The sequence below is a fragment of the Pogonomyrmex barbatus genome, unplaced genomic scaffold (assembly GCF_055798465.1).
Source record: "Pogonomyrmex barbatus isolate J1 unplaced genomic scaffold, ASM5579846v1 scaffold1, whole genome shotgun sequence".
Lineage (NCBI taxonomy): Eukaryota > Metazoa > Arthropoda > Insecta > Hymenoptera > Formicidae > Pogonomyrmex > Pogonomyrmex barbatus.
In genome coordinates, this window is record NW_028297098.1 from 4,063,794 (window position 1) to 4,089,279 (window position 25,486).

A 25,486-nucleotide genomic window follows, 5' to 3' on the forward strand; every position below is an offset into this window, starting at 1 on the left:
TGTATAAAGATAAGTAATATTCCACGTTCATTTATATTCACCTTTCCTGAAAAATTAATGAGATATAAACTTTAAGGTTTGTATGAGTATTTGACATTACTCAGACATGAGTTTATAATCATGCTCTTGATTGCAATAATAATTATTTGGATAGAGATCTAGACTGCGCAGCTTCTTTGTGCACAATATAACAATTAATTAATTAACTTGTACTATTTTCATTTGATATCTGTATTTCGCGTTTCCTTGAGTTTTTCGGAAAGTTGCCAACATTTCTCATCGCGATTTTATTAAAGGTTACGTGATTGCAGGCAACGACTTAGGAAAATATTACAAATCATGTAACAGCTGATATCAATTCCAAATCACAGATTCATTCCAAATTCACAGATCACTTACGTACCACAATAAGATACAATAATACTCGTTAATAGTCACTTTACTTACTGTCTACTTCCCTTAACAAACGCTGTGATATATTTGTGACCACTTTACATACAATATACGAGCAATTTTAAATTTCGTTTAATATATCGCGCTTTGCGTACTGCGTTTTACATTGTTATATATCTTCTGAAAAAGAGAAGAATTAAACGTTATCATTATAAAACAATGTCATGCGATTTGCACGAATATAAAACATAAACATATTTATGGCCTTAAATAATATTTAGAATTATGCTCGTTATATATTATAATAATAAATTTCGAAAAAGAATATTAAGTTATATAAAATATGAAAAATTATTTTTTTGAAATATTTATATTGGACGTAAGTAAATGCAGGAAGGATCTTGTAATGTTAAATTATGTTTGTTAAATTAACTTGACAAAGTATCCCTACATATATTGAATTCAACATGGTATCGGGAGACGGGTAAGTATTTACTCACAGCCGTATCATGCAATTAGCCGTGTTTTGGAGGAGAATTGCATTGAGAAGCGGAACGGGAATTACGGCACAGCCAATTAAGAGACCGAGTATACACCTTCGCGTAAGGAGCTCGCATTCACTGATAGAAGAGGTCTAACGCCGAGTACCCAGTCATTCGCCATCGGCGAAAGTAATCTCGCACTTTGTCCGCGTGAAGATTTAGCCGCGGTTGGGCACCGCTGCTACCAAAAAGCCAACCCAATTCTGGTACCACGTACTGGAAGTAACTGTAGGTAGGTAGTTCGAATCTTCGATTCACCATCCGTCCACACAAGACTAATCATGTAGAAATGCGGGAGTTATCGGGCGAGGAAAAGAGATCAAATTGCGGTGATTCAGATTTCACGAAAAAGAAAATACTAAATACAAGTACGCGCCGTACGCGTCGTATGACATTCTGAATGCAATATTAATGTTACATTAATCATATTACTTCGTAGAAGTAGTAGAATAGAGAATATCGTATCTAGTATATATTTTACAAAAGTATCCCATTTCTCACATTACATTATGCATTATGGTTATATATAGGCTGGTTATGTATTTAAGATATAACATTATACTAAGATGAAAAAAATTACAAGTATCTCGAAATTCGCAAAGCCGAGGATTCGTGAGTAAAGCTTTACACGTGATAATATCAGAATGCTGATTTTCGAATTAACTTAACTTCTTTAGCTATATACTCATTCTATCTGCAAGTATGCAGAATTCAGTAAATTTATTAACTTTTTATAATAAGTGAGTAAATATTGAAGTCGGAATATGTCTAAAGTTTTTAGATTTGCAGAATAACGTTTAATATAGAAAACGCAATAATGCAGTTATTTTTCAATTGTTAATTTATATTTAGTTGGATTTTCATAAAGTCTTCCACTGTACGTGCATAAGTGCGTATATTACATACGATAGAGCCCCATATAAACTTCACAACGCTATTTAATAAGGGACAAAGTGGACAGGCGTCGGTTAAAATTCCAACCGTTAGTACATTCTTCGACATACTCTCGGAATACTTTCCAAGTTATTCCACGAGAATATTCCATGGATATAATATCCGTCACTAGTCGGAAGACAGATTCAATGAATTGCGATGAGTTGGTGCTTAAGATAAGAAATTTCAATTCAAGTTTGTTACCGCCATTTACCATAATCCAGAACTGCATTTCAAACTTTAACTCGACAATTTTGTAACAAGAAATCGGTGAACAATAAAACAGAACTATATTCGCTTGATCTCCGTTTCTGAAAGGATTACTGACGACATAGTCGGGCTTAAACGTAAGCCATTACGTCTCTTTGCCTTCACAAGCGAGTGAAGACCATGAGCTGCAGTAAAGTTTAAGAAATTATTTGTTCGCAAAGAATTTATTTGTTTTATTTCTTAATTTGTACTTTTTTAATTGATAAGTGTAATTAAAAACATTAATAAGGATTGATAAGAAAATTTAAAAACTTTCTGATATATATCTATCTAAGATATATTTTATGACTTCTTATTATTTTGCATTTGTAAATTGAAATAGTGATCTCATTAATTTTTCCTATTAAATAACTTCTGTAACAAATTGTCGAAATAAAAACTTTATCGATATATTTCAGTAACTTTTCGTTCGACAGAACTGCGATTTTCCGAGCCAGATTGTTTTCAAGCAAGACTGTTTTCGATCGGGAACGAAATAAATCTGTGACCAACAGTGCATTAATATCTCTATAAACTACATATCGCATAAAAATAAATCTATCAACAGAACATTAACGCATTCCTATAAACTTTAATATACACTATAATATATCACACAGAATTACGCAAACTTATAATGAAAAAATTAAGATCATATATAGTCGATATTTATATGTTAAAAGCTAAGCGCGAAATTTCATTTGTATGTGAAGCACTATTTGTAGTTTATTTATTGCATGTATGCGAGCATGTTGGTGTCCGAGTCAGCGATTATTCGTCTAATTCAGTGGAAACTCAAATGTTGCAAAACATTTTTCAATGCATAAATGCTCTAAACAAATTTTGGTAGTATATCACAAATTACCGACTTAATTTGACACATTAATTTATTTCTTTGAAGTTAATCTCATATTTATTGATGATATTGTAAAATTGTTAATCCAAAAGTTAAATAGATCGTTTCATTGTTATTTGTATTTATAACATGTTTTTTGCTTATTCTACATTTCTAATTTTTCATGATCTAATTATTACATTTCTTTACAATATTTTTGTTCTATATTGTGTGACACCGTTTTTCTTACTTGGTCAATCCCTGTCTAACTTATTATCGTAGATACTTATTGTCCCTGTAGAGTTCGACAACATCACAATACACTTGCAGGGTTTCTCGGAAGCCTCTACATATACTGAAAATGGCAGTCTACTCGCAACTGCGATTCAATAAAGACGTGACTGTTGTCAGTGTCGATTATCGTATGGAGGAAAACGTCGGAAAGCTGCGAAGTCTGAGCGGAAAATGGCTGTGATCCAAGGCACGAGCATTTTTTTATATCTTGCCTTCAAATTTTCTCGTTGTGCAAAATATACATCTAATTTTCGCGAAGATACCGTGCCGCGACGCTCTTTGCTGAAACACTTCAGAATTATCATTCTCAGAAAGATGAAAGAGTGTAACCAGAAGAAGCGTCTATTTTGACAGCGTCTCGTTTCGACAGAGCTTGTAGTGGATTTCAAAGCTCTCTCGTTTGTTCCTTGTAATTTTCAGTTATAACATCCTCTATCTAATTTTGAATACCACTTCTGGTGATGAATTTATCGAATATTAGAAGGCAGTTGCCAGAAGGAGGAAATACAATTTGCCACAAATTGAAGTGAAATTTAAATGAGAAAGCCTTTACAACTATAATTTGTCCAACTATTTAGATAAATTTCTTTAAATGTGGGCAGTTTTAATAATACGGTTGTACTATTAATAATAAGATGAGAATAAGACATTTATTATCAAATTCTTTTAAAATGCACAAATTTTTCTAAATATCGTAGTTATATTATTTCTATTCATAAAATTAAACAATGTTCGATATCCGACGAGTATTAGTTAGAATTTCAATTTTATTGCCACTTTAAACGCAATTTGAAACAGTGCAATTTAGCTTCAAGTGCATATCGTGGAAAAAATATTAATAAAGAGAGTGAGGTGGCGCGCAAAATCGTTCAAGTTCGTGGAAACGCCTCGAGAGATAATAGCACTTCTATGTAATTCTGGTATATATACTATATATTGAAATAATTTTCACAGTTCATTAATTATTAAGGCTCAATAAGTTTTTATATTTCGTTCCGATTTGCGCGCGACAACATCGCGTAAAATCCGCTTCTCCAAAACTTGCAGTGTTCCTTTTACTCGCCACTACCTCGAGAGCGTACACGCTTCAAGAGTCAGTCTCAACTGATTTGATCCCGAGCAATAACAATTGTTCGACCACCGACAGTTTCCTCATTCTTCGTTCCTCAAACGAGGCACGGGAGGGCGAGATGGACATGATGGCGGCGGACGTGCTCGTGGACGGTACGAAGAACAACTCGAATGTGTCGCATCCGAGGACGTTGACCTTACCTAAAGACTGGGATGTAAAATCGAAGCTAAACTTCCCGAAATTCTCCACGGAGGAACGTTACAAGATGACGAGTTTGCATCTCGATAAGGGATGGTTCGTCTTCGATTTTCTCAAAGGCTTCCTGTCCTTCGTACAACCTTACGACATACCGACCGGTAAGGCATAATGGCAATCGTAAATGGTTTCCGTGAAATCACCTTTAGTAAGCTTGTAAGCTTTTAAAATACGTATGTTTCGACAGAGTCGTTTTGGGAGTCAGCATTTTACGAGAAGTGTTTAGCTATCATCAATAATTCATTTAAGCTCTTTCAACTAAGAAAAAAGTTCAACTAGGAAAAAAGATATTTCGTATGTGTAAAATCATAACATTTTTATATGTTTTATTTGTAATAGTCATATCTTTTATTTGTGCAACTGATTAAATTTTGTAGATAACCGTGAATTATAATTAGGAAATATTTTTTATCTGTAGCACGACATTTATGTGAAAAGAGATAATTATTGATTCAATATATCATATAATTGTGTAGAGAAAGGAAATTTTTTATTAATTTTGTAAATATAGTATTCAATATTGTTAAAGTGCGAATTTATTTTCACTGATTTTATTAGATTATTTAATATCTTTCGGTTCAACGAATAATTTAAGTTTAATATATTTCTTGGTGTTATCGAACGATTAATGTTTCTTTTCAATTAGCGATGCATGGAGAACATTAATTTTTATCGTTCGTTACAGATCTACTAATAGATACCGTGGAAAATCGCATAAGCATCGCCAAATTAATATCAAAGGTAAGACATGTTAAAATATTTGACTACCTACAGATGACAATCAATGGATCATGTTGAAGGAAGTGTAAATCTTCATTAGATCCTCGCAATGAAATCCTTGACATTCTCGAGCGTTTCGTTCCGAGATGACAATTTCTTACTATGAAAACGATACATAATTTTCGCGATTTCTCTAATGTCGCGCGAATACTATTGTTAAATTTCTCGAAGACATTGTTCTTACTTTTATAGTCTGTGCACGTGGAAGCAGCTTTTCTGAGCTTAGTAGGCATGTGCTGCGTACTGGCCTGCATAATACCTGGCATGGAACTTTGGCTCGCCTGTCGTCCAATCAAAGAGAATTACAAACCCTCTCGGCATCCCGGTGTTCTCGCATTTCTCCTCACCGTTTTCGTCTTTATACTCGGGTAGGATCTATGACGATTCTCCGTTCTTAGACAACGCTCCGAAAACTTATTACCCTCACTTCCAACCCTACTCATGTTCCTCGATACTTCTGTCTTTCTTGATTGTACTTTGTGACTACGTAATCGTCACGAATTTGGCGATGATGAAATTCTCATAATTACAGACAGATTATAAAATTAATATTCTTTACTACTTTATACCCTTTATTATTTTATTACTAACTATATTATTTTGTTTTATTTTTAATAGTTTTCGTAACATTCAGTAATGCTTCAATAACGTATAATAGAAAAAAATTGATAGAAGAAAACATTTATGAAATAACTAACGAATATATATATGCAAATATAAGAGTATTAATCATCTTTTGACACACATTTGCGTTTGAATAGCTATAATACTATATTAATATTAGACCAAGGATGAGGTGAGAATAAATGAAGTTAGATGGAGGATGGAGAAGATTTAAGTAGACAGCAATTCGTCTTACAACGACGTCGGAAAGCCTTTTACCTAAAGCAAGCACTCACTACGTTATTCATAATCCTTGATGCGTGGCTTTCAGGTCTTGCATGGTGACAATGATAATATGCAACGAAGCGGCGGCAGTCGGGATCGAGAAGCTTCCTATGACAGTAGAGACGGCGTTGCAGGATTTAAAGGACTACCACGCGGACACTACATCACAATTACGAAAGTGCCTCACGAGAAGTTTGGACGTGGCCAGCGAGGCGATCCTCGCGGATCTGGACAGTAAGTGAAATTTTTTTTCCAGCAACATTAAGACGCAACATGAACGCGCGGAAAGTTCCACCGTGTATAAAGACTACATCATAATCCTTTATTTTATTGCATTCAGTAAAGACAACGTAAAAAAACTTTTAACCGTAACGGCTAACTATAGTTATGACGCTTGAGATGATGCTACCGGATGTTCTTTCCTGTTGTTGCGTTATTAACACTTAACCCAGTTACTATAATTGTGTGCTTTGTCTTAAGTACGCTGGTTCTTTTGGAGTTTCCACCTTTGCTCGTTATGGTTCCGACGTGTAAGAAATATCCAACGAGCAAGAAGAGAAAAAGAATTGTTAAAATTATAAAGACCATAATGCGAGATCTTTATCAAACGCGCTGTAATATACAAGATGCTCGAGAGGCAGGATAAAAGAAATTAAATATCTTTGTAAAGTATCTATGCGTTTAAAATCTGCACATTTTCCGCGCTTGTTTCATTACTTTGCTTTCACTTCAGGGAGAATTCCTTCTTCCTATTGAGAAAGAAAGGAATTTCTTATTACCGCTAATGGTAATAGAAAACACAACTCGCGGCCCGATTAACTAATTTCCGGAGTAAGTCGAGTGCGGAAAGCGGAGAACCGCTTGCGGTTCGATTGCTGGAACTCTACTACTTTGATGTAACATAGCGCTGAGTTGTAAGCGACCTCTCCACCCTTGATTCTTGAACGAAACCGCAAACTGGCTAATTACACTACTAAATCTGTAGGCTTGCATTTAACGTTAAAATCATCTGCGCGTTGTCGCATTTAATTGATTCTATCGCATGCATAAACCTGACCGCAAATGTGATTAAAATCGAACCGATTAATATATACAGTTTAACTATATATCAATGCGATAAGTGAATTGCGATTAGGGAATTTGAGCTGATGCGAAAGCGACATACATATAAATCTAATATTTAAAATTTATTATAAATATTTTAATAATTCTATATAATAAAAGATTTTTTTATATTAAATTCTTACATTATTATTAAAGTTAAAAATTATTCAATAGCAGACAAAAACATAAAAAAAATATAATATTTTTTGAACGTAGCAATATGAAAAGATATGCAAATAATGAGGAATAATATCAGCTCATTGAACTTTTCATATTTGTGGCTCATGAGCCCCGACAAAAGGATTTGAATATAAAATTGTATTAAAATTTTCAAAAGTTCTTGTTTGCTCTGATTATTTTTATTCGTTTTATGTATGACATCAGGGCATTCACAGGCATAGGGAAATTTCTTGCCATATGCACCCAGAAATATTTTCAGTTAAATAATGCGTAACGCTTGAATTATATACACATTTATATTTACGATGTGCCCATATTTGACGCATTTGTTAGCAGGCTGGAATATTTTTAACCATCCTCTCACAGGATGTGTGGTTGTTTGCAATATTTTATGCTCTGTATTCATTTCGCTCGCGCGCATGATGAATTCATCTACATGATAAATTCATCTGTTAATGGTATAACGATTCAGTTGATTGCGTTCAGAATGATGAGAAACGGACGAGAAAAATGTATACACGATAAGGAAGTATTTAATATTAATAATTAGAATATTTCTATCATCAAAAAGATAGAACGCTGTGTTAAATCGCTGAATAAAATGTAGGTATCTTTTAATACGCTGTTTCCGTTTTACTTTATCTTTGAAAGAAAAGAAACGAAATATTTTAATTTCCATTTCTGACAGAAGGACTATAAATCTTTCATACATTTATTTTTGTAACTCATAAACGTGGCGATGATCTATCTTTTATTCTCAAACGGTGGGCCATCAATATCAAATAACATTTTGCTCGTGAAACGAAATACGTGTATAAGGCACATTTTGATCATTAACTCATTGCGCGTGTTATATTTGCGGCTTGCTTCCATTAAATTAAAAGCAATTTGGAATATTTATGAACTTCTTTCCCTGTGACGCGACACGGTCCAGTAAATTTGACCTGAATATAGGCTGAACGCATGAATTATCAAGGCGAAGTGCCGATGTCCGGCGCCATTTAATGAATGACGTTTCTCGTGGCTGAAGACGCATATAGGCGCGTCTACAGACGCGTCTAATGAAAGCTGTATCGGCAGTCTATAATCGTCGCGTAATAGGTCTATCGCCTTTGGCACGTTAACAACCCTCAGCAAATTGAGCTCGTTAGTGTAATGCAACCACGGGTTGCATTATGCGCGTTGCCCGGTACAAAGCCCCACGCGTATATACACGTCGCCGCGCCGCGTCTTGATTTCAGATCACGTACCGCGCGCCAAGTGGAACGACAACGATACGGTTTATCGACAACGTGACTACGTTCGTTTCTTTCAGGGTCTATATATGAAAAACGTATATCATAAGACTACTCCCCGCCGAATCACGCGCGCACACACATAATACACGTACGCCCGCGTACGCGTACGATCGATGGTGCAAATTAAACTCGAGATTTCAAAGCTTTTGGCCAATATCACCGGCAGCGTTTATGCCGGACATCGATTTTTCGCCATCTGCTTTTGTCAGAAACTCCCACGTGAGCCTCTTATATGAAGAATGGAAATGCATTTTTAATTGTTATCAGAAATTTCGCGTTACCGTCAAAGGCCTGTATTATCACAAACCACCCGCGCCGGTTCCAAAATTCCTATCAGATTGCGATAACTGACGCGGATACAGGACGGATAAATTATTACTGCCACGCACCGACGTGACGGGATTTACAATGTCGCTTGCGCTTTATATACTACATGGTCGTCGCGTGTTCGTTAGCCCGAGGTGATTACGTTCCATTTTTAACGTTTATCCCGTCATACGTTCGATATTCTAATAATTTCACGTTTTCGCCCTGAGCCTTCGAAAGTGTGATTGGCGGGAAGTTTTTTTGATGGCTCGGCAATATATCGTCAAAAGTGTTCTACAGAAAGTGTTAAGCGATCCATGCTTCCGACATCAACTATCCTTTGTATATGCATGTACAAAATTTGTATGTTAATGGAATATCTGTTGTTTAAAGGCGGACGCATGCATTAACAATTCGCTCGTGTTTTTCAGATGTCGAAGAATTATTGGGTAAACCTGTGCAGGCCGAACTCTCGGCTGAGACTGGACTTGACGTGGCATTGGATGCGCTCGTTGACCTGGGAAATGGTAAAAGCTATAATAAAAAATGGTTTTAATAATAAGAGAATGGAAAGTAAAGTTTGATCGTTGAAATCGTATAACGCCAATCGTATAACGCAATTGCAGTTGTCTGTAATCTGTAGGTGTAACGTTTATTAATCGTTATTTCTAAAAGTTTTTGAACCGCATCATACGGTACAATCTATTCTGCGAATGTCCATTACAGTTGCAAGAAATCACGAGACTAGAATTTCTAGCAGCGTTTTGCGGCTGCACATATTGATATATTCGCGATTAGGTGTTCTCTTAATTTATTATCCTATAATATGAGAAATTAGCATCCTTTATAATTTCAACTATCGTATCCGGCGGGGATATCGCTGAATATCCCGCACCAATATTAGTCGAAATGGGAAGATGGCTATGCGCCGAAATGTTTGCATATTCATAACCGCAATATCTACACATAGTACTCGCATTCTACGTATAATAATTTATGCGTCGAGTTATACGTTCCGTGTGGAGGAACGATGTGGAGGAACCATGTCGTTCACTCGTTAGCTCACGAACTACGCGCGGTCACAATAAATCTGACGATTTCTGTGGTTTCATCGCATTCTGCAGTTGCATCACACGATCATTCATTCATCGCGTCATCACCCAATCAAGATCTGACACTTTGATAGAATGAGCCACATATATCAAAGTTTTGTTCATTAAAATTTCATTAGCACATGATTAAAATGGATGATTTTTTTTTTAAAAAAGGTGAAGAAAACATATTAATTACTTCAAATTCATTCCTTACGCTATGTTTATGAAATGTTTACTAAGTTTGTACTAATTCAATATTGGTTACTTGATACTGTCTGGTTGCTCGAGCGTGAGTAATTAAAGACGTCTGTGCAACGAACAGATGTAACATGCTACTTTTGGAACCGCCAATTTACTCGATGTCACGGCTGGTTTAGGTTGTTTCTGGTAACGTTATTCTCGCTCTTCAAATGAATTCACCACCGTTAAGTGACCTTCTCGACCTGGAGTGTCACTTAGTCACGGTACTAAGTTACTAACAGTGTACTAACTAAATTAGCAGGTACCACCGCAACTACGGGTCTCTCGCTCTTGCTATCTCCTATCGAGCAACTCCGTCTAATCACTACACGTGTATCATACTTACACGCTATACTTAGTATTCTGTACCGGGTGTTCTGAAATAAACTCTTAATACGCCGTTTACTTACAAGAACTATTAATGGAAGCTATAGGAGAGATAGAAAGTTATTTCTTGAAATAAATTGTTTTCTGTTGCGAAACTTGTTCCAATCAACAGATTTCGTTAAACTGCTTGTTAGACTATTGGAAAATTTAAAATAGCTTCAGATACAGTTTGTAATATATGACTTTAATACACAATTTAGTACACGAAAAACAGATATATGAATTTGTAAAGTCGGAGTTTACTTGTCGGAGTAAATAACGAGAAGCTGTTATTGAGCCAACATAAATAAGAAAGGTAAAGTTTCACACACCACTCGCGTCCAGAAGTTTTAATTAGAGAAAATTTTGACTATGTGTACGCAAGTGAAGTTCTAAAGACTTGCAGTTTGTCGAATAATAATTATTAAATGTTATACTCATTTTTAAATTGTTAATTAAATCTGACATTTATGTTATAATACACATGTGTACATATGTGTGTGTGTGTGTGTGTGTGTGTGTGTGTGTGTGTGTGTGTGTGTGTTTGTGTGTATATATAAAATCATACCAGATTCTTATCATTAAAATTTCTTTCTTTTTTATGCACAAGATAATGCGACGATTAATTTCGTAACACGCCGTATATTTTGTCTACAGACATAGTCGCAGGCTACGACTTAAGGGTCGCTTTCCTTGACGGTGTGCGTTTGTAGCGAATTAATTCAAGTAACGAAAACCTGTTACAATGGCAAATGCTCGACAACGTGATACGGGCGCTATCATATATTTCTCATCAGTGCAGACGAAGTCTAATACGTAAATGGCGAATGACGGCCTCTTATAAATTGCTTCGTTATACCGCGCGTTATTACTTTCGGTTGTCGATTAATAGTTTGATAGCTTACTCGAGCACCCAGTATGTTGAAAGCTTGTCCTAAGATTATTAAGTCCATCGATCTGAGTTATCATCAGACGCGGACGAAGATAAATGCTGATGGTTATTAAATTAGCGAGATTTTATATTAGTGATGCAAACGCAACGTATTCTTCACGATTCCAAAGTTTATTTAAGAAACAAGTATTTCACGTTTGGTAAGTGCCAATGATTCTCCTTCAAAATTTTATAATAAATTGACTAGAGACAATTTAATTTTCATACTGTAAGGATGATTTCTGTCAATTACTGAAGATGTTAGGCGAGGTGAGAACAGTGAATACACACGCCGTTAATGGTATCGTATTGCACGTTTCAGCGACGCAAGAGTTATCTGCAAGAGCCGAATCTTTGCTTAGGGAGGGTGAGAGAGCTCATGAACTCGGATTGGAACTGAGTAGGGAAACGGACGAGATACGGCGAGACTTGGAAGGTACGGTGAGAGCATGCTCAGGTCCAGATCGTTCTCTTTGTGCTGTCATTGACTCTTCGGGGATTCGCCTGGATCTACGGATAGAACGGGTGAATAAACTTTACGATTGATGTTCGTTCGGGATAGCGAATTCCGGAGTTCACTCGACGGGATAAACGGTTTGATTCGCAGCAACGTTTTCATTATGGTTCTCGACGGGGATATTTTATTTATTTATACAAAGCGACGAAAATAAGTAGACACAGGCGGATAAAATGCATTTAGTAAACCATTAAAATTATAACGCTTAACATTTGTATAATCCAAGCGCTGTAGCAATATTTATCTTCCATTATCTTTCGGAATTTTAATTAAAATTACGCGCGTTTAACGTTTACACGTGACTGAATTAAAAATTTTTGTTCGCCTCTGTCTTTTAACACGTCTCATTTTTTCGTGTATCTTATTTCATCATTTTTCATCATTTAAATGTATTCGTCAATTTTCTTTTACTACACGTTTGAACAAATTTTAAATATAAAATAAAGATAATACTTGTTTAAATCAACGGAGAGGCGATCCGTTTATAGTTGCAGTGAAGACCTTAAGAGGATCTTTCTTTTTCTTTCGTTAGTCACGAAGTTAGTTATACGCCCCTCGCACGTACACGCGAATACATGTAACACTTCAGATTCAAGTGCACCTATTTTTCTTATTGTTGTTGAAAGAATGCATGTAACACGTAATAGCAGTGTGGTTCTCGTGCAACTTCCGCTTCTCCATCTCGATTTATCATCCATTCAATGTTTCGAAATTTTTCCAAGATAGAAATTTACCTCGATAAATTCCTATTAATGAAGAATGCCCTGAAAAATATACAACTTCATTTATTTCTTAAAATCACACTGCTTTTGCATTGTTTTAAAAAATATCGCTATTTTATGGAAAAAACACATTAAACTCACTCTTTCAGACAAAATTCGAGATATTATATCGACGCGCTCTTTACTCTTCACATAAGCGACTTTATTTTTCTAAGTGTCTGCACCGGTAGTTCCAGAATAAATAAATCAAATTTTAATAAGGAAATTATAAAATTGCAGATACAAAAATCAATTCATTTTGATTCAGAGATATCAATAGAAATCTTTATTTGTCTTTAATGTGAAGTAACTACTAGATTTCCTACAAATCATTTCTTATTCTGAAATTATTTCTATATTTTCTATCGCAGCTATTGAGAGACGACCATCTACTGCGTCTACGGAGTACTAGTCGAGAAAATTTGACGGAAGCAGGGCGCCAGGCTCGCGGAGAGTACCTTCACGTACCGCATCACATCGCTCGGACCACGTTGGATGCTCGCAACCGTAGGTAGTAGAATATTCACGGTTCCATTCCCTGAGTTGATTATTATATCGGAAAAAAGTCACGAGATCCGCATTCTCGATACCGAGCTTTTTTTGATACGAGCCAGTTGCAGCCGAGCGTTGGAGAATTCGAGAAGGTGGACTCTGTGGAATTTAGTTGGGCGTGTAACTACTTGGCTGAGAAGAACCAGGATGGTTAAGAGGGATGGGAGGAAGGGGACGGTATGCTATAGCGTTAGAAAAGTTTCATGGCATTGATGCCATGTATTATGATACGTTATGGCACTCGCGACGACACGTGGAGATCGCGACGACACTTCAGTGTAGAAACTTCGCCGTGGAGCTCGCGCTCCCGAAGAAAGCTAAATTAGTGCCTTCACTGCCAGATTTCTCCGCGTGTTATGCGAGATGACGCGAATTAAGCTGGATAAATGGCTCATAGCGCCGGCAAATAACACCAACAATTGCTGTTTCACGGCATAACTCGCTAATTTACGAACGCGAAAATATACAAGATGCATACATTTCACATTTCTCATATTTTCTTCGTATTTGCTTAATCTGCTTAAATACATTACTTCACGATGAAGAAATTTCGCTGCACGAACAATTCTTGAACATATGGCCTTAATTTGTTAAAGTCTCTTATTTTAACATTTCACATTATTATATTTATAATAATTTACATCTCGTTAAAAAATAATAAAAAATTTGAATTTTAATTATAATGAAAATTAAAATTTTTAATATAAACAAAAGTATATAATTAAACCCACAGTCTGTGAGTTTTTCGATTAATTCTACAATCTTGTATGAACAAATGCGTCAGCTTATTCATGGAATAATTTCCATCGCCTGCAAATTCGGGGCGGCAATCGGGAAGGAACAATAGCCACAAATAGACGGAAAGGCGAAAAAAAGAAACGGAGAATTGTGCACCTTCGCCGCGATTAAACTGTAGCAAATGTCGATAAATCTCATTCTCATTGGTCTCTCTATATTCTAAAGAATACAACCCGCATATTTCGATTGTCTTAAAGAATGAATTCCTACAAAAGAAAATAGAGTCTGATGGATTTTGTAGCGAAAGAATTATTTCCATAGTAAATGCACGAACGTACAGAAATGCACATACTCGACTCAACCTTTTTGCAGCGGGCTCTCGGTACTTTAAACACGAATATCAGAATGTTTGGTATAATTTGAAAACTTCTACAAAGCGAAGAAAGCCGACTTTGATAGAACAAAGAGTGCTAAAAATAGATTTCTCATACTGAAGAATCCGGTTATAAATGTTCGAACTGCTACGTGCTTCAAAACAAACAATATCAAACTTACGAAATCTTTTTTTGAAACGCTTCACATAATATTTCACAAACAAAATTTTGACATAAAGTCAATATCGAAGAAGCACAGATGCAGTGAAAAAGCAAAGTTCTAGAGGGAATACTCTTTTTGTAGATTCATAACGCTCACGTTATCTCCGTCTCGAGTATTCTTCCTCGATACTCTCTTTTATCTACACTATGCATCCTATTCTATATATCGTGCAGGAACCATGATATATTTAAGGCATATTATAAGTTCGAAGGAAAGTAAACAAACCAGACTAAATCCAGATCACGTTTTATCGCGAACGAAGTTGAGAAAACACAAACTTGTTAGTTTTATGAAAGTGCATTTTGATGTTCTGATAATTAAGATTCTCTGAAAGATGCGAAAAAAATACAAGTATGACAACAATGACATGATTTAATTCTTCTTATATTGACAAAATTTATACTATTATTTTTTTGTTATTTTTTTATATTAAATTTATATTATTTGCTTGCACGTAAGAGAACTAGAATATTGAATATTCTTCTTAATTATATTCACTACGTGTAAGATCATTATTCCGTTTTCGTCAAGCTTTATAAAGAATATCTTCAAATTCGAAACTCAAGTCTTCCAAAACGTTGACAGCTTCCAAGAAATATGTGATGCATGTTTTAATTCCGCGTTGTATTGCATAAAATATTGCATATTTGCAACGTGAAATATCTCGAATGCAGTCGATTGTACAGTGGATTATTTTCAAAGGAAGATTATTCCAAGAACGATTTGCAATCATAACAACCATAATAAAAGTACAAAATAAAATTTAGGTCACTATCCGGGGATGTTCTATTTAAAATAATATGTAGCAGATATTTCTATTTTTCTATTTTTCTACACTCAATATGACACAATATTTAAAGACTTCGAATATTGAATTTTATGTATAGACTATCTTATATCTTATTTTATATATTTAACATATATAATATACATTTGAAATGACAGTAAGTAAAAAAATATTAGCCTGATAAATAGAAGTTAGAATTCACGCATACATGAATCAATTACCGAGATTCCTTCTTTCCGACATTCTTCTCTCCTGCTCTTTAGATCAAGTCGTTTAGCGTGAAACGTCGCGTTTCTCAATAGCGTTTTTGCACATCCTTCCTGCCCTTTTTCCACATCGTACTGTATAAACGATATTTCGTCACAAGCCGAGGGGGATCGCGTCAGCATTTCTGCCTCAGAATGCGATGAGCATGAGATCAACGGCGGAAAAGGGAGAGTCGGGAGACTTTATCCTTAATAGACAAACGAAATGCGGTAAATGCTTCGAGTAAACATCTTCGTGGACCCCGCGATCGTGTTATATATCTTTTCCGAGACACCCATATAAACTTTCACGATGGGATCGCGGTGATTGATGCTGAGAAAGTCACGTGTTGACAGTCCGTCGTGTCGGACAATATCACGGACCTATTCTACTCACGGTTTTGTTAGTGCCGATATGTGTGTGCTTTGCGATATGTAGCAAGATAAATTTAAAACAGAATTTATGAATAAAAATTGTATACGTATATCATAAATGTGTATTCATATATGCACGTGCGATACCTATCAATTCTTTTTTCAATAATCTAGAAAAAAAAAAACTGGAGAAAACTAAAACGTAGAAGAAAATTATAATTAATATTAAATTAAAACAGTTTAATGAATTTAATTTTTATACATTTTTAAAAATTATATTTACTTTTAAACTCTAAATTCTTCTTTCTTTCATAATTTCGTAAGCGTGCAGCAGTCTGGTTTTAATAATAGTATTATAAATTGTCAGTATTATTTATTATTTCTGTATGTATTAAATTTCTACAACAAATAAGATACGCTTTACTAATTATATGCATATATGTAAAATATAAGCAGGATATATATGTTTGCCAGCAGATTCAATATATGGTGTAAAATAATAATACTGATAATACAAAAAAATTTATGTTGAATAATGAACATTGTTCTTCGATTAATATATCGAGATTCCAAGGAAATTATTAATAAAGAAAATTTAGAAAATTCCTAAAGGAATGAAGGATGATGGATGCTACAGCATTGGAATGTCGATGAACCGGGAGCAACGTGGACTTGTACTCCTGTCGACTTCTCTTAACTCGCCATCGACCAATAATGCTTGTCGCTCGCCGCCATCCATCGACAGACAGATCCGATAGAGAAGTGATCGGTCGGCATCTAATGCGAAATCCATATCGCATTAATATTACTACGTGAAAAGAAAAGTCGTAAAAAATTTGTAAAGGTTCGCCCATTGCCCGACGATAAAGTCGAATAAGCTCAACAAGGTTTGTCGATCGGAGATTGTTGATGAAGAAGTTTCTACATGTTCACGAAGAAAACTCGGGATTATTACAAAGAAAATTTGCCATTCGAAATTTTGCCATTTTGCTGTTAATGTATTCCATGTGTTAAGGGAAGATAAACGATCGAATAACTTTTATGTAGAATATACTCTATGCGGAATTAACGAATAGTATATAAATGTGTATTTCTTTAAAAAAAAAATAACATAAAATATTATAATCGACTTGTTCTATTTATCTCTCTCATTTGATGGCTTAATAATGTCAGCTAATGAAAATTATTACTGAGAAATTTCGTTCCTGAGACAGTGAAATATAATATTAAAAGTTATCGAGTTATCTTGAGAATCTTGTCATTATGCGCGGTAACTCTCTATGTTAAATTTAAACTTTATTACACAAGTATTATACAAAATTTGTTTAATTTTCATCGGAAATATTATTAATGGATTTAATCTAATATTTATTTTCAATTATTTTACATTAAAAATTAATAAATCATAATTCAGCGCAAGAATGTATCTCTCTCATGTATTCCTATAAAAAAATTTCTGCAAATATCCCTTTTTTATGAAGATATTTGTAACATCGAATAATGAAAAATTATGATACAATAAATAAAATTCTATATTTGTCTAGAGATTCGGCGCGAGATCAATGCAGCACGTGCCAGGATTGTCGATCAAACACGCACGATGGAGACAAACAGTTTCGAACTTTCAAAGCAACTGGAATCTGCAAGAAACGTCACGAATCACATTATACTTCATATCATCGCTTTCGAGCATATCAGATGGATCATTGGAACAGGTACGTAAAATTTTTCAAGATTTCCGTTATTCGTCGCGCTATCATTTGAAAAACAATCGCAGAAATCGTGTGATCGCATCTCCAAGTGAGTGATAGATTTAAAAAGATAACTCGATAACATGAAGAATATTACATAAATTTTTCTATATAAATCAAAGTAATATTAAAAAAAAATATCTTGAGACACTTTTGAATAATTCTGTTATAATGACGCAAATAAAATGTATACGTCATGTGTTTTATAAAATATAATCTTAAGAAAAATTGATAGGACTACTTCTTTGAATTAATTGCAGTAAAATGCATTTGCATAAAAAATAATAATAATAATTTAAAGATAATAGATTAACTAGATTAATGTAATAGACTACATTTAAAAGATTAATATATATTAAGCATAGTATGCATCTTAAAAATATCCAAAGTAAGTTGATGGAATATAACGCACGTTCTGTTTACTTATAATTATGCGCAGCTAGTGCTCTATGCATTTTACCAGTTCTTTCATTACTGATTGGGGCTTTATGCTGTCACTGTGGATCATCTGAAAATAAAGTGCGTCCAACGCTTTTGTGGTAAGTTATATAACATATATACACAGTAGAAATCGAACATAATTTTTGTTATATTTTTAATGGTATATTTTTAACCTTCTTTATCATTATCAAATATTATTTTTTTAAATAAAGTTAAATAAAATTTTATATATTACTAATTGTCTTGTATAATTACGTAATAACTGTAATTAATTATTTCATTCATTCTGTCGTGAAAGGAACAATGCCTATGTAGGCCTTAAAATTATTGAGTAACATCAACATAGCGCACGTGAGGTATATTGTAAATTTCATGTATATATACACCTTATTCATGCATACTTATATATATATATATATATATATATATATATATAAGTAATATATAATATATATATATATATATATATATATATATATATATATATATATATATTAGTTTATATATAACCATCCATATGCATATTGCATAATAAGTAATTATATTATTGACTGTTATATAATTATTAAATCAAAACTTATAAAATACAATATATTAATAAATTATTTTTTGAAAATACTATTTAAGAAGAAAAATATATTTAAAATCCATTTATTTTATTTTATTTATTTGAATTAGTTACTTTTTAAATGTGCATATATATTATAAAATCAGTGTCATAAATTTCTCTCATTCTTTTTATATTAATTTATCTATTTAACAACAGCAATTATTATTAAGCTTAATTTATCACGGATTGCAATATGGCTCAAAAGAGTCATTTCATTCGCTTTATAGTGAATGAAATTGCAGTTTCTTTTATGGACAGGTAACACAGATTATTTTTGCATTTTATACTTTATTATCTTTTTTATTATTTTAAATATTTGCTTTAAAACTGAAAGTAATTTTATTACTTTGATAAATAATGATATTAATATTATTTATTAATATCATAATATTTATGTAATAATGTTATATAAAATTTTATAATATATAATGCAATAATAAATAAAATAAACTTATGTGTTACATATATTTATTAAATAAATATTTTACATAAGGTTTTACATAAGATATTTATTTATTTACGCATATATAATACAATTCTATTAATTATTATTAGATAAAATTTATAAAACTTTGCTACTAAACGTCGAAAAAGAAGAATTATAATTGTTATTTAGTAAGTTCTGACAGCTGAGGCTTGATCGGAGGTAATCTTATAGATCTCAATAAGACAGATCGCCAAGTTGAGTGTGTTGATCGGATTTCAGTGGTGTGGCCACGAGCTGTTTCATCTCGATTACACTATGGGCAGTATTCATCGTCTCTTTGGGCATCGCCAGCCATACAGAAATGTTGATGTGTCGACCGCTGTACGATCCTAACTATCGTATTATGGAAGTTGTGTTAGAAACTCGAATGTTTTTGGGAAGAAAACTCACAGTTCCTCTTAAAGAACTCTTTGAGTAAGCCGTTGCCCTAATCAAATTAATAAAACTTTATAAATATTGTATTTAAAAAAACGTAAATTAACATAAAATAAAAGTGAATTCCACTGAAAATTGCACAAACTGGATATGTTACGAGAGTTATTAATTAAAAGTATATTTTCAATCAATGTCGCAATTGTATTTTCAATAAAATAAAATTTTTATTTTTATTGTTATATAATATTTTGTGAGTTTTAATGAAAACATTGCAGCGTTGAATAAATTTGTTTTTATATTTATTTATACGATTTGACTGTAAACTGCAGTCTGAAATATAAATTATGTTCCTTTTATCTATATTTTCTACTAGATACCCCTCAGGTTGTAATATAGACATAGCAAATTGGTTACAGCGCGTGTTACGGCTTTCAGCAGCAATATTTATTTATTTGCAGAAAATGTCGAAACAACGAGGCAGCTTATCCTGCCTTTGGGCTGGAAAATGCGATGAAACTGGAACATTTGACTGTGCATTGGACATGGCCGGGTCTGTCCAGAGCAATCTCAAATATCAAAATCGATTTGAAAGGTCTTCAAATATTAACGCCGAATTTGCGACAGCGTCTTCAGGATCTTTTATACGCCTGTGGTTTGAATCTTACTGCGCATAGAATTATGGTATTTTTTATATTTACTTTATAAGTATTTGTTATATTTTATATACTTCTTTTTATTTTTATATTTTTTTCAAGTGAAAACGAAGTTATGTTTTTTAAAATGAAAACAGACGTTTTACTAGACTTTAACAACTTGATTAAAGCTCGAGCTTACTCGGCTTTGAAGAATTTTCCTAAAGGAAAAATTCACCGGCATTAAAGTGAAGTAACAAATTGCACAGCTGCACTACATAATACTAGACGGCTACTTATGATAAATGACACGGATTTCACAGCAAGTTGTTTCCGTGATTATGGTTTAATATCACTACTAATTAAAGTCTATTTAACTGCGCATAACTATGCCAATTTATCAAAAGTACCTAACGTATACACGTACATATTTATTTTAATATCTTATAATATCTTCTGTATACACAAATCATTCACGCAATTAACATTCTTTCTCATTTCTAACATTTTAATTAACAAAAGTTATCAAAAATATGAAATATATGTTAATTAATTACATATTATATAAGAATATAAATATAAAAAACAATTTCTTCTTCTTTGATGTGAATTTCAATTACTTATTTTTTCGTAGATTCAAGGACCAATCTTAAGTAAAGATATAAATACGTTGTCCGATCAACTGGACAATGTGTCCCGTCAGCTGCAGGACCGAAGTATTGCCAGGAAACTGCAAAGCATTGGGACAACAATGCGAGATCTGACATTGCGACGGGTGAAGCCGCTAATGAAGTTACAGGACGATTTGGTCTACCGCCTTGCAGTTCTAGAATTGCAAGTGCAACCTCTTTGGCGACAAGTTAATCAGTCAATTTCTCATCTGAGGACAATACAATATTACATAGATCATCAGGGAGAGAAGATTGCTCAATTGGTGAATAATAGTATTAAAAATAATATTAAAAAATTTATATAAATTATTGAAATATAATAAAAGTTATCTGTAGATATTCGTAAGATAGAAAATGCCACAAGCTATCGATATTCATTGTTCAATAATCACGTTTACAGAAAACAAAACTGTACGTGGACCGACTATCAAATTACTTAGATCAATGGCGAACTCACGTACTATCTGAAATGGGCACGGGAATCTCCAAGTGTCGACCCTTATGGGATGTTTTAGAAGGATTGAGATACCTACTATGTGCTCACATTCTGAGCCCTTTTGTACGTATAATTTAAAGTGTGTAATTAAATTGAATGTATTTGTTAGAATGTATAATAAAAAATAAATGTATAATAACAAATAATACAATGTATTTATAAATGAAGTAATTAATTTCGCGTTTTAATAAAGTTTCTTACATAATCTATATTTTTAGAACGGTTTTTGGTTTGCTACGCTTGTAAGCATAATTGTGATGATAGTCAGCACGCCAACAGCTCATATTTTATCATTGGTGTATAAGAAATCTCATTTCGTAGAAGATACTCTGCTGCCAACAAGAACGTTAGTACTTTTATTCTTAGTTACTTATTTAACATAAAGGATTTAAAATTTAAATTATATAACGAAAAAAAATATTTTTTTTAGGGGAAGTCTCAACACGGATGATGACAGAACATGGCAGATGCCAGAGTAAGTAAAGTTAAATGTATTTTTTTTATTTTATATTTGAATAATTTATAAAATTAAAAGCGTGTATAAAATTAATTATTGTATTAATAAAATTGTATTTATAATTAATTATACTTTATAGTCCACCGCCGCCGCCACAAAGCGATTGGTAACGAAGATGAAGACATTGCAAACAGATTCAAGAAGAAATTAATATAGTGTCAGAATTTAATATAACGAAAATATTGAAAAAGCTTGAAGTATAGATCGTACAAATAAGTTTTACTTGTATTTAATTTGCCGAAAGCAGACTAAGAGCCAACTGCCGTTCATATATTTTTATGAAATCGACACGATCACACAGAATTATTCCATCTGCGCGAAGAATTCTTCGTACATCAGTTTGTTAAAAAAATAAATCTCCCAAACATATTAGCTAGCTTGTTTTTTCTTTTCATATTGTATTCGTGCATACAACAGTTATACGAAAAATTGTCTCAAAATAAAAATATAATCTCACGACATGGACACGAATGAAGCTGTGCTTGCTTCGCCTATGGAATTGTTAGCAATGCAATGATATATTCCAATGTGTTCTTTATTCAGCCGAGTCAATTGCATCCAAGATGTTCGCATAAGAGGCTCCGGACCCTCGCTCGTATGTACCGTCGCCTCGTGCTCCTCTCCTGTAAATAAAACTGTAATTCAGTAAACTCCTTATTACAGCATGTTTGTAAAACTTGCAATATCATATCGCGTATTAAGATGAACTCAAGCTGCTAAATGCCACTGCCAAATAAATCTTATTTTTCCGACATCGCTATCCGCAGTGTATCCGAAATAATTTTATTTTATATCGTATTTCAACCCGTTTGTAACAAAATTTTTACAAAATATTTTATTTCAATTTGTTGATGTTATATCACTTTACGTACCCGGCAATTTCAGTACTCTTCTTCCATCAGCCGAATGAAACTCCCAAAAAATATCCGGCACAGGGAAACCCTTTGCCTCGCAATTGAGTGCGACGCGTTGACCAAAAGATGAGGCAACATCCTCCAAAGTTGACAGAATCCAAGGTCTACTTTCACAAGGACCAAGATGTTGCAATCTCAAGGAAGATGAGTTCCTGAGTTTCATCGCCTCTTCGTGCAACGCGCATGGTGTTGCGTAAGTTTCGTTATTACTACCGCATGCCGGACTCTGTTCCATACAAACACAGACTGCCTCCGGAGCATCCTGCATAAAAATGCAAATTCAAGTTTCTTCTAATAATTACATTTTTTTTTTCTCTAAACCATAAAACTCGTCGATATCGTCGTCATTATTACTTCTTCCACTTTACAGACAAAACTGTCATTTGATATTTGGAGACAAAACAATTTTCTCATTTTACTGCAGAAAAGTTAAATCGTTTGAAGTTGGTAATGTGATACTTTGTGCGCCAGCACATCTCGGCTATAGTCTGAGAATTTCTACAGAACTTGCACAAACATAACACTTCATACGGATTATCTTCATAAATGATTTGTTTAGCTAAGAAAATCATTTGGACCATACAAACAGTTTAATTGTAAACAGTTAACATAAATGATTATTATTCGTGCAGCCATCCGGAATGAGCCTTCCGAATGAGAAGCGCTCCGGCTATTTAAATATAGTTCCTACCCCTTAAGATCACAGAGTGAAAAGTATTCTTATACAGCTCGCGTCTATCATAATCGGTCTGCCTGATTGTTTGATTGCATGACGTGTGTGCGCATATATTCTCACAATGCGATCACGGTCCACGGTGCACGACAAGACGAAATTAGATGCGAAAAGGCCAGCGGAGCGGGTCAGCGACCGTAAGTTGCCGATGCAATCTTGAAGCTGCGTTAGATCCGACTGGCATCGTAACTCAGTAGGTGGATGATATATATCTCCGTCTTAGATATAATTTGCGCAATGACGCCTATCTCGTATCAAAGTAACTCGGGAAAACGGGACATCTCATTACCGCGCTTCATTGAAGCCGGTATCTAGAACTGGTGTCTCTTAAATCTAATTGGGAAACTGAATTCATCACTTACGGAGATGATGAGTGTCGCATATGATGTAACTTGTAATTTTTTTTCGCACAAATTCAATGAATGTTTTTTGAAAGTTATAATTTACTTAATACTTCTTTAAAAAAATTAAATATTTTGCTATATAAATACAGATTTCTTTAAAGATATTATAGTACAATTTGTAAGAGCAAATATATGACAATAAATAATATTCTTCTTTAGAAACACGCAGACACTTTTTTCTTTAGAAATACGCACACACGCGTTCATAACTAAATTAAAAATCGTAATCATAAATAATAGCGACGAGCATACGTTTTGTGACATCGAACAAAGGACTTTTTAGGCTATTAATTTTTGCGTTACAACGTTAGGTATTGAAGTAAAATTAATCACGTGCTTAAAGATCTCGTTTAGCTCTCGTAAAAACAAAATGTGTTTTATACCTCTTCTTGTAGATCGGAACGTAACTCGCATAGATAATTTCTTGCGCAGTATCCGTCGTTACGGCTCTTTGGGGATAGAAGAGGGATGCTCGCGTTCCAACATGGCTCGCTAAGGAGACGAGCGCATAAACCAACTGGACAGCATCCACAAGGATCAGGCACCGAGCCCAACAAACATTTACCAGGATTCTCTGGACATCTATTCACGTATAACAAAGAACAAAAAAGATATTTTCTGCTTAATTAGTGACGACTTATCTCAAATTTTAGAAAATTATTCCTCAAGACATAGCTTCATCAATAATATCAATAATATAAATTAGAAAAGAAATTAAATGGATATATAGGAAAATTAAAACTTTATATGAGATACTTGTAATACTGAGTCAGATTTTCTTGTAAGTTTCTTTAGTATACTATGCTGCTACAATTTTCGATTGTATCAATTTTGTCTGCAACCGCAATGTACCTGTAATATCCGCACTCGACGCAGCCTTCTGGCCGTGCTTTCTCAGTAACACTCTTATTTTCTATGGTTCCGGCAACAGCGGGAGTACCTCGTTGAAATGTTACACAGAACACCAACGCTGACAAAAACGTGAACGGAAACGCTCTCCGACGCGTCATTTCGCCGACTAACAGAAAGCGCGAGCGCTATTCGCCATGTCACTCTCAATGTGATGGGGGATGTGTCGAGGCGGATGCATCGTATATATTAAAAAAGAAAATTTTCATAAGGT

At 33.9% G+C, this 25,486-nt stretch overlaps 2 protein-coding genes across 4 annotated transcripts; one reads left to right on the top strand and one right to left on the bottom strand.

The window, feature by feature from the left end:
* The first annotated feature begins 1,016 nt into the window (after window positions 1-1,016).
* On the top strand, window positions 1,017-22,677 carry prom (prominin). 3 transcript variants are annotated; one of them, XM_089072168.1, is made up of 18 exons: window positions 1,017-1,167; window positions 3,283-3,433; window positions 4,294-4,674; window positions 5,259-5,314; window positions 5,546-5,721; window positions 6,288-6,475; window positions 9,561-9,656; window positions 12,083-12,285; window positions 13,410-13,545; window positions 17,877-18,047; window positions 18,604-18,622; window positions 19,841-20,035; window positions 20,455-20,677; window positions 21,263-21,562; window positions 21,700-21,858; window positions 22,014-22,141; window positions 22,226-22,270; window positions 22,392-22,677. In XM_089072168.1, the coding sequence occupies exons 2-18, from the start codon at window positions 3,418-3,420 to the stop codon at window positions 22,420-22,422; spliced, it is 2,523 nt and encodes an 840-aa protein (XP_088928294.1). In that variant the 5' UTR covers window positions 1,017-1,167; window positions 3,283-3,417; the 3' UTR covers window positions 22,423-22,677. The 3 variants fall into 3 exon arrangements, with proteins under 3 accessions (XP_088928294.1, XP_088928289.1, XP_088928291.1); XM_089072163.1 differs by having other exon boundaries at window positions 1,018-1,167; window positions 18,523-18,622; XM_089072165.1 differs by lacking the exon at window positions 1,017-1,167 and having other exon boundaries at window positions 3,241-3,433; window positions 18,523-18,622.
* Window positions 22,276-25,410, bottom strand: LOC105432486 (insulin-like growth factor-binding protein-related protein 1). Its single transcript, XM_011647318.3, has 4 exons — window positions 25,216-25,410; window positions 24,747-24,945; window positions 23,185-23,488; window positions 22,276-22,935 (listed from the first exon to the last, which is right to left on the bottom strand). Exons 1-4 carry the CDS (start codon window positions 25,371-25,373, stop codon window positions 22,766-22,768), a joined length of 831 nt encoding a protein of 276 aa, XP_011645620.2. The 5' UTR covers window positions 25,374-25,410; the 3' UTR covers window positions 22,276-22,765.
* Window positions 25,411-25,486: the final 76 nt, after the last annotated feature.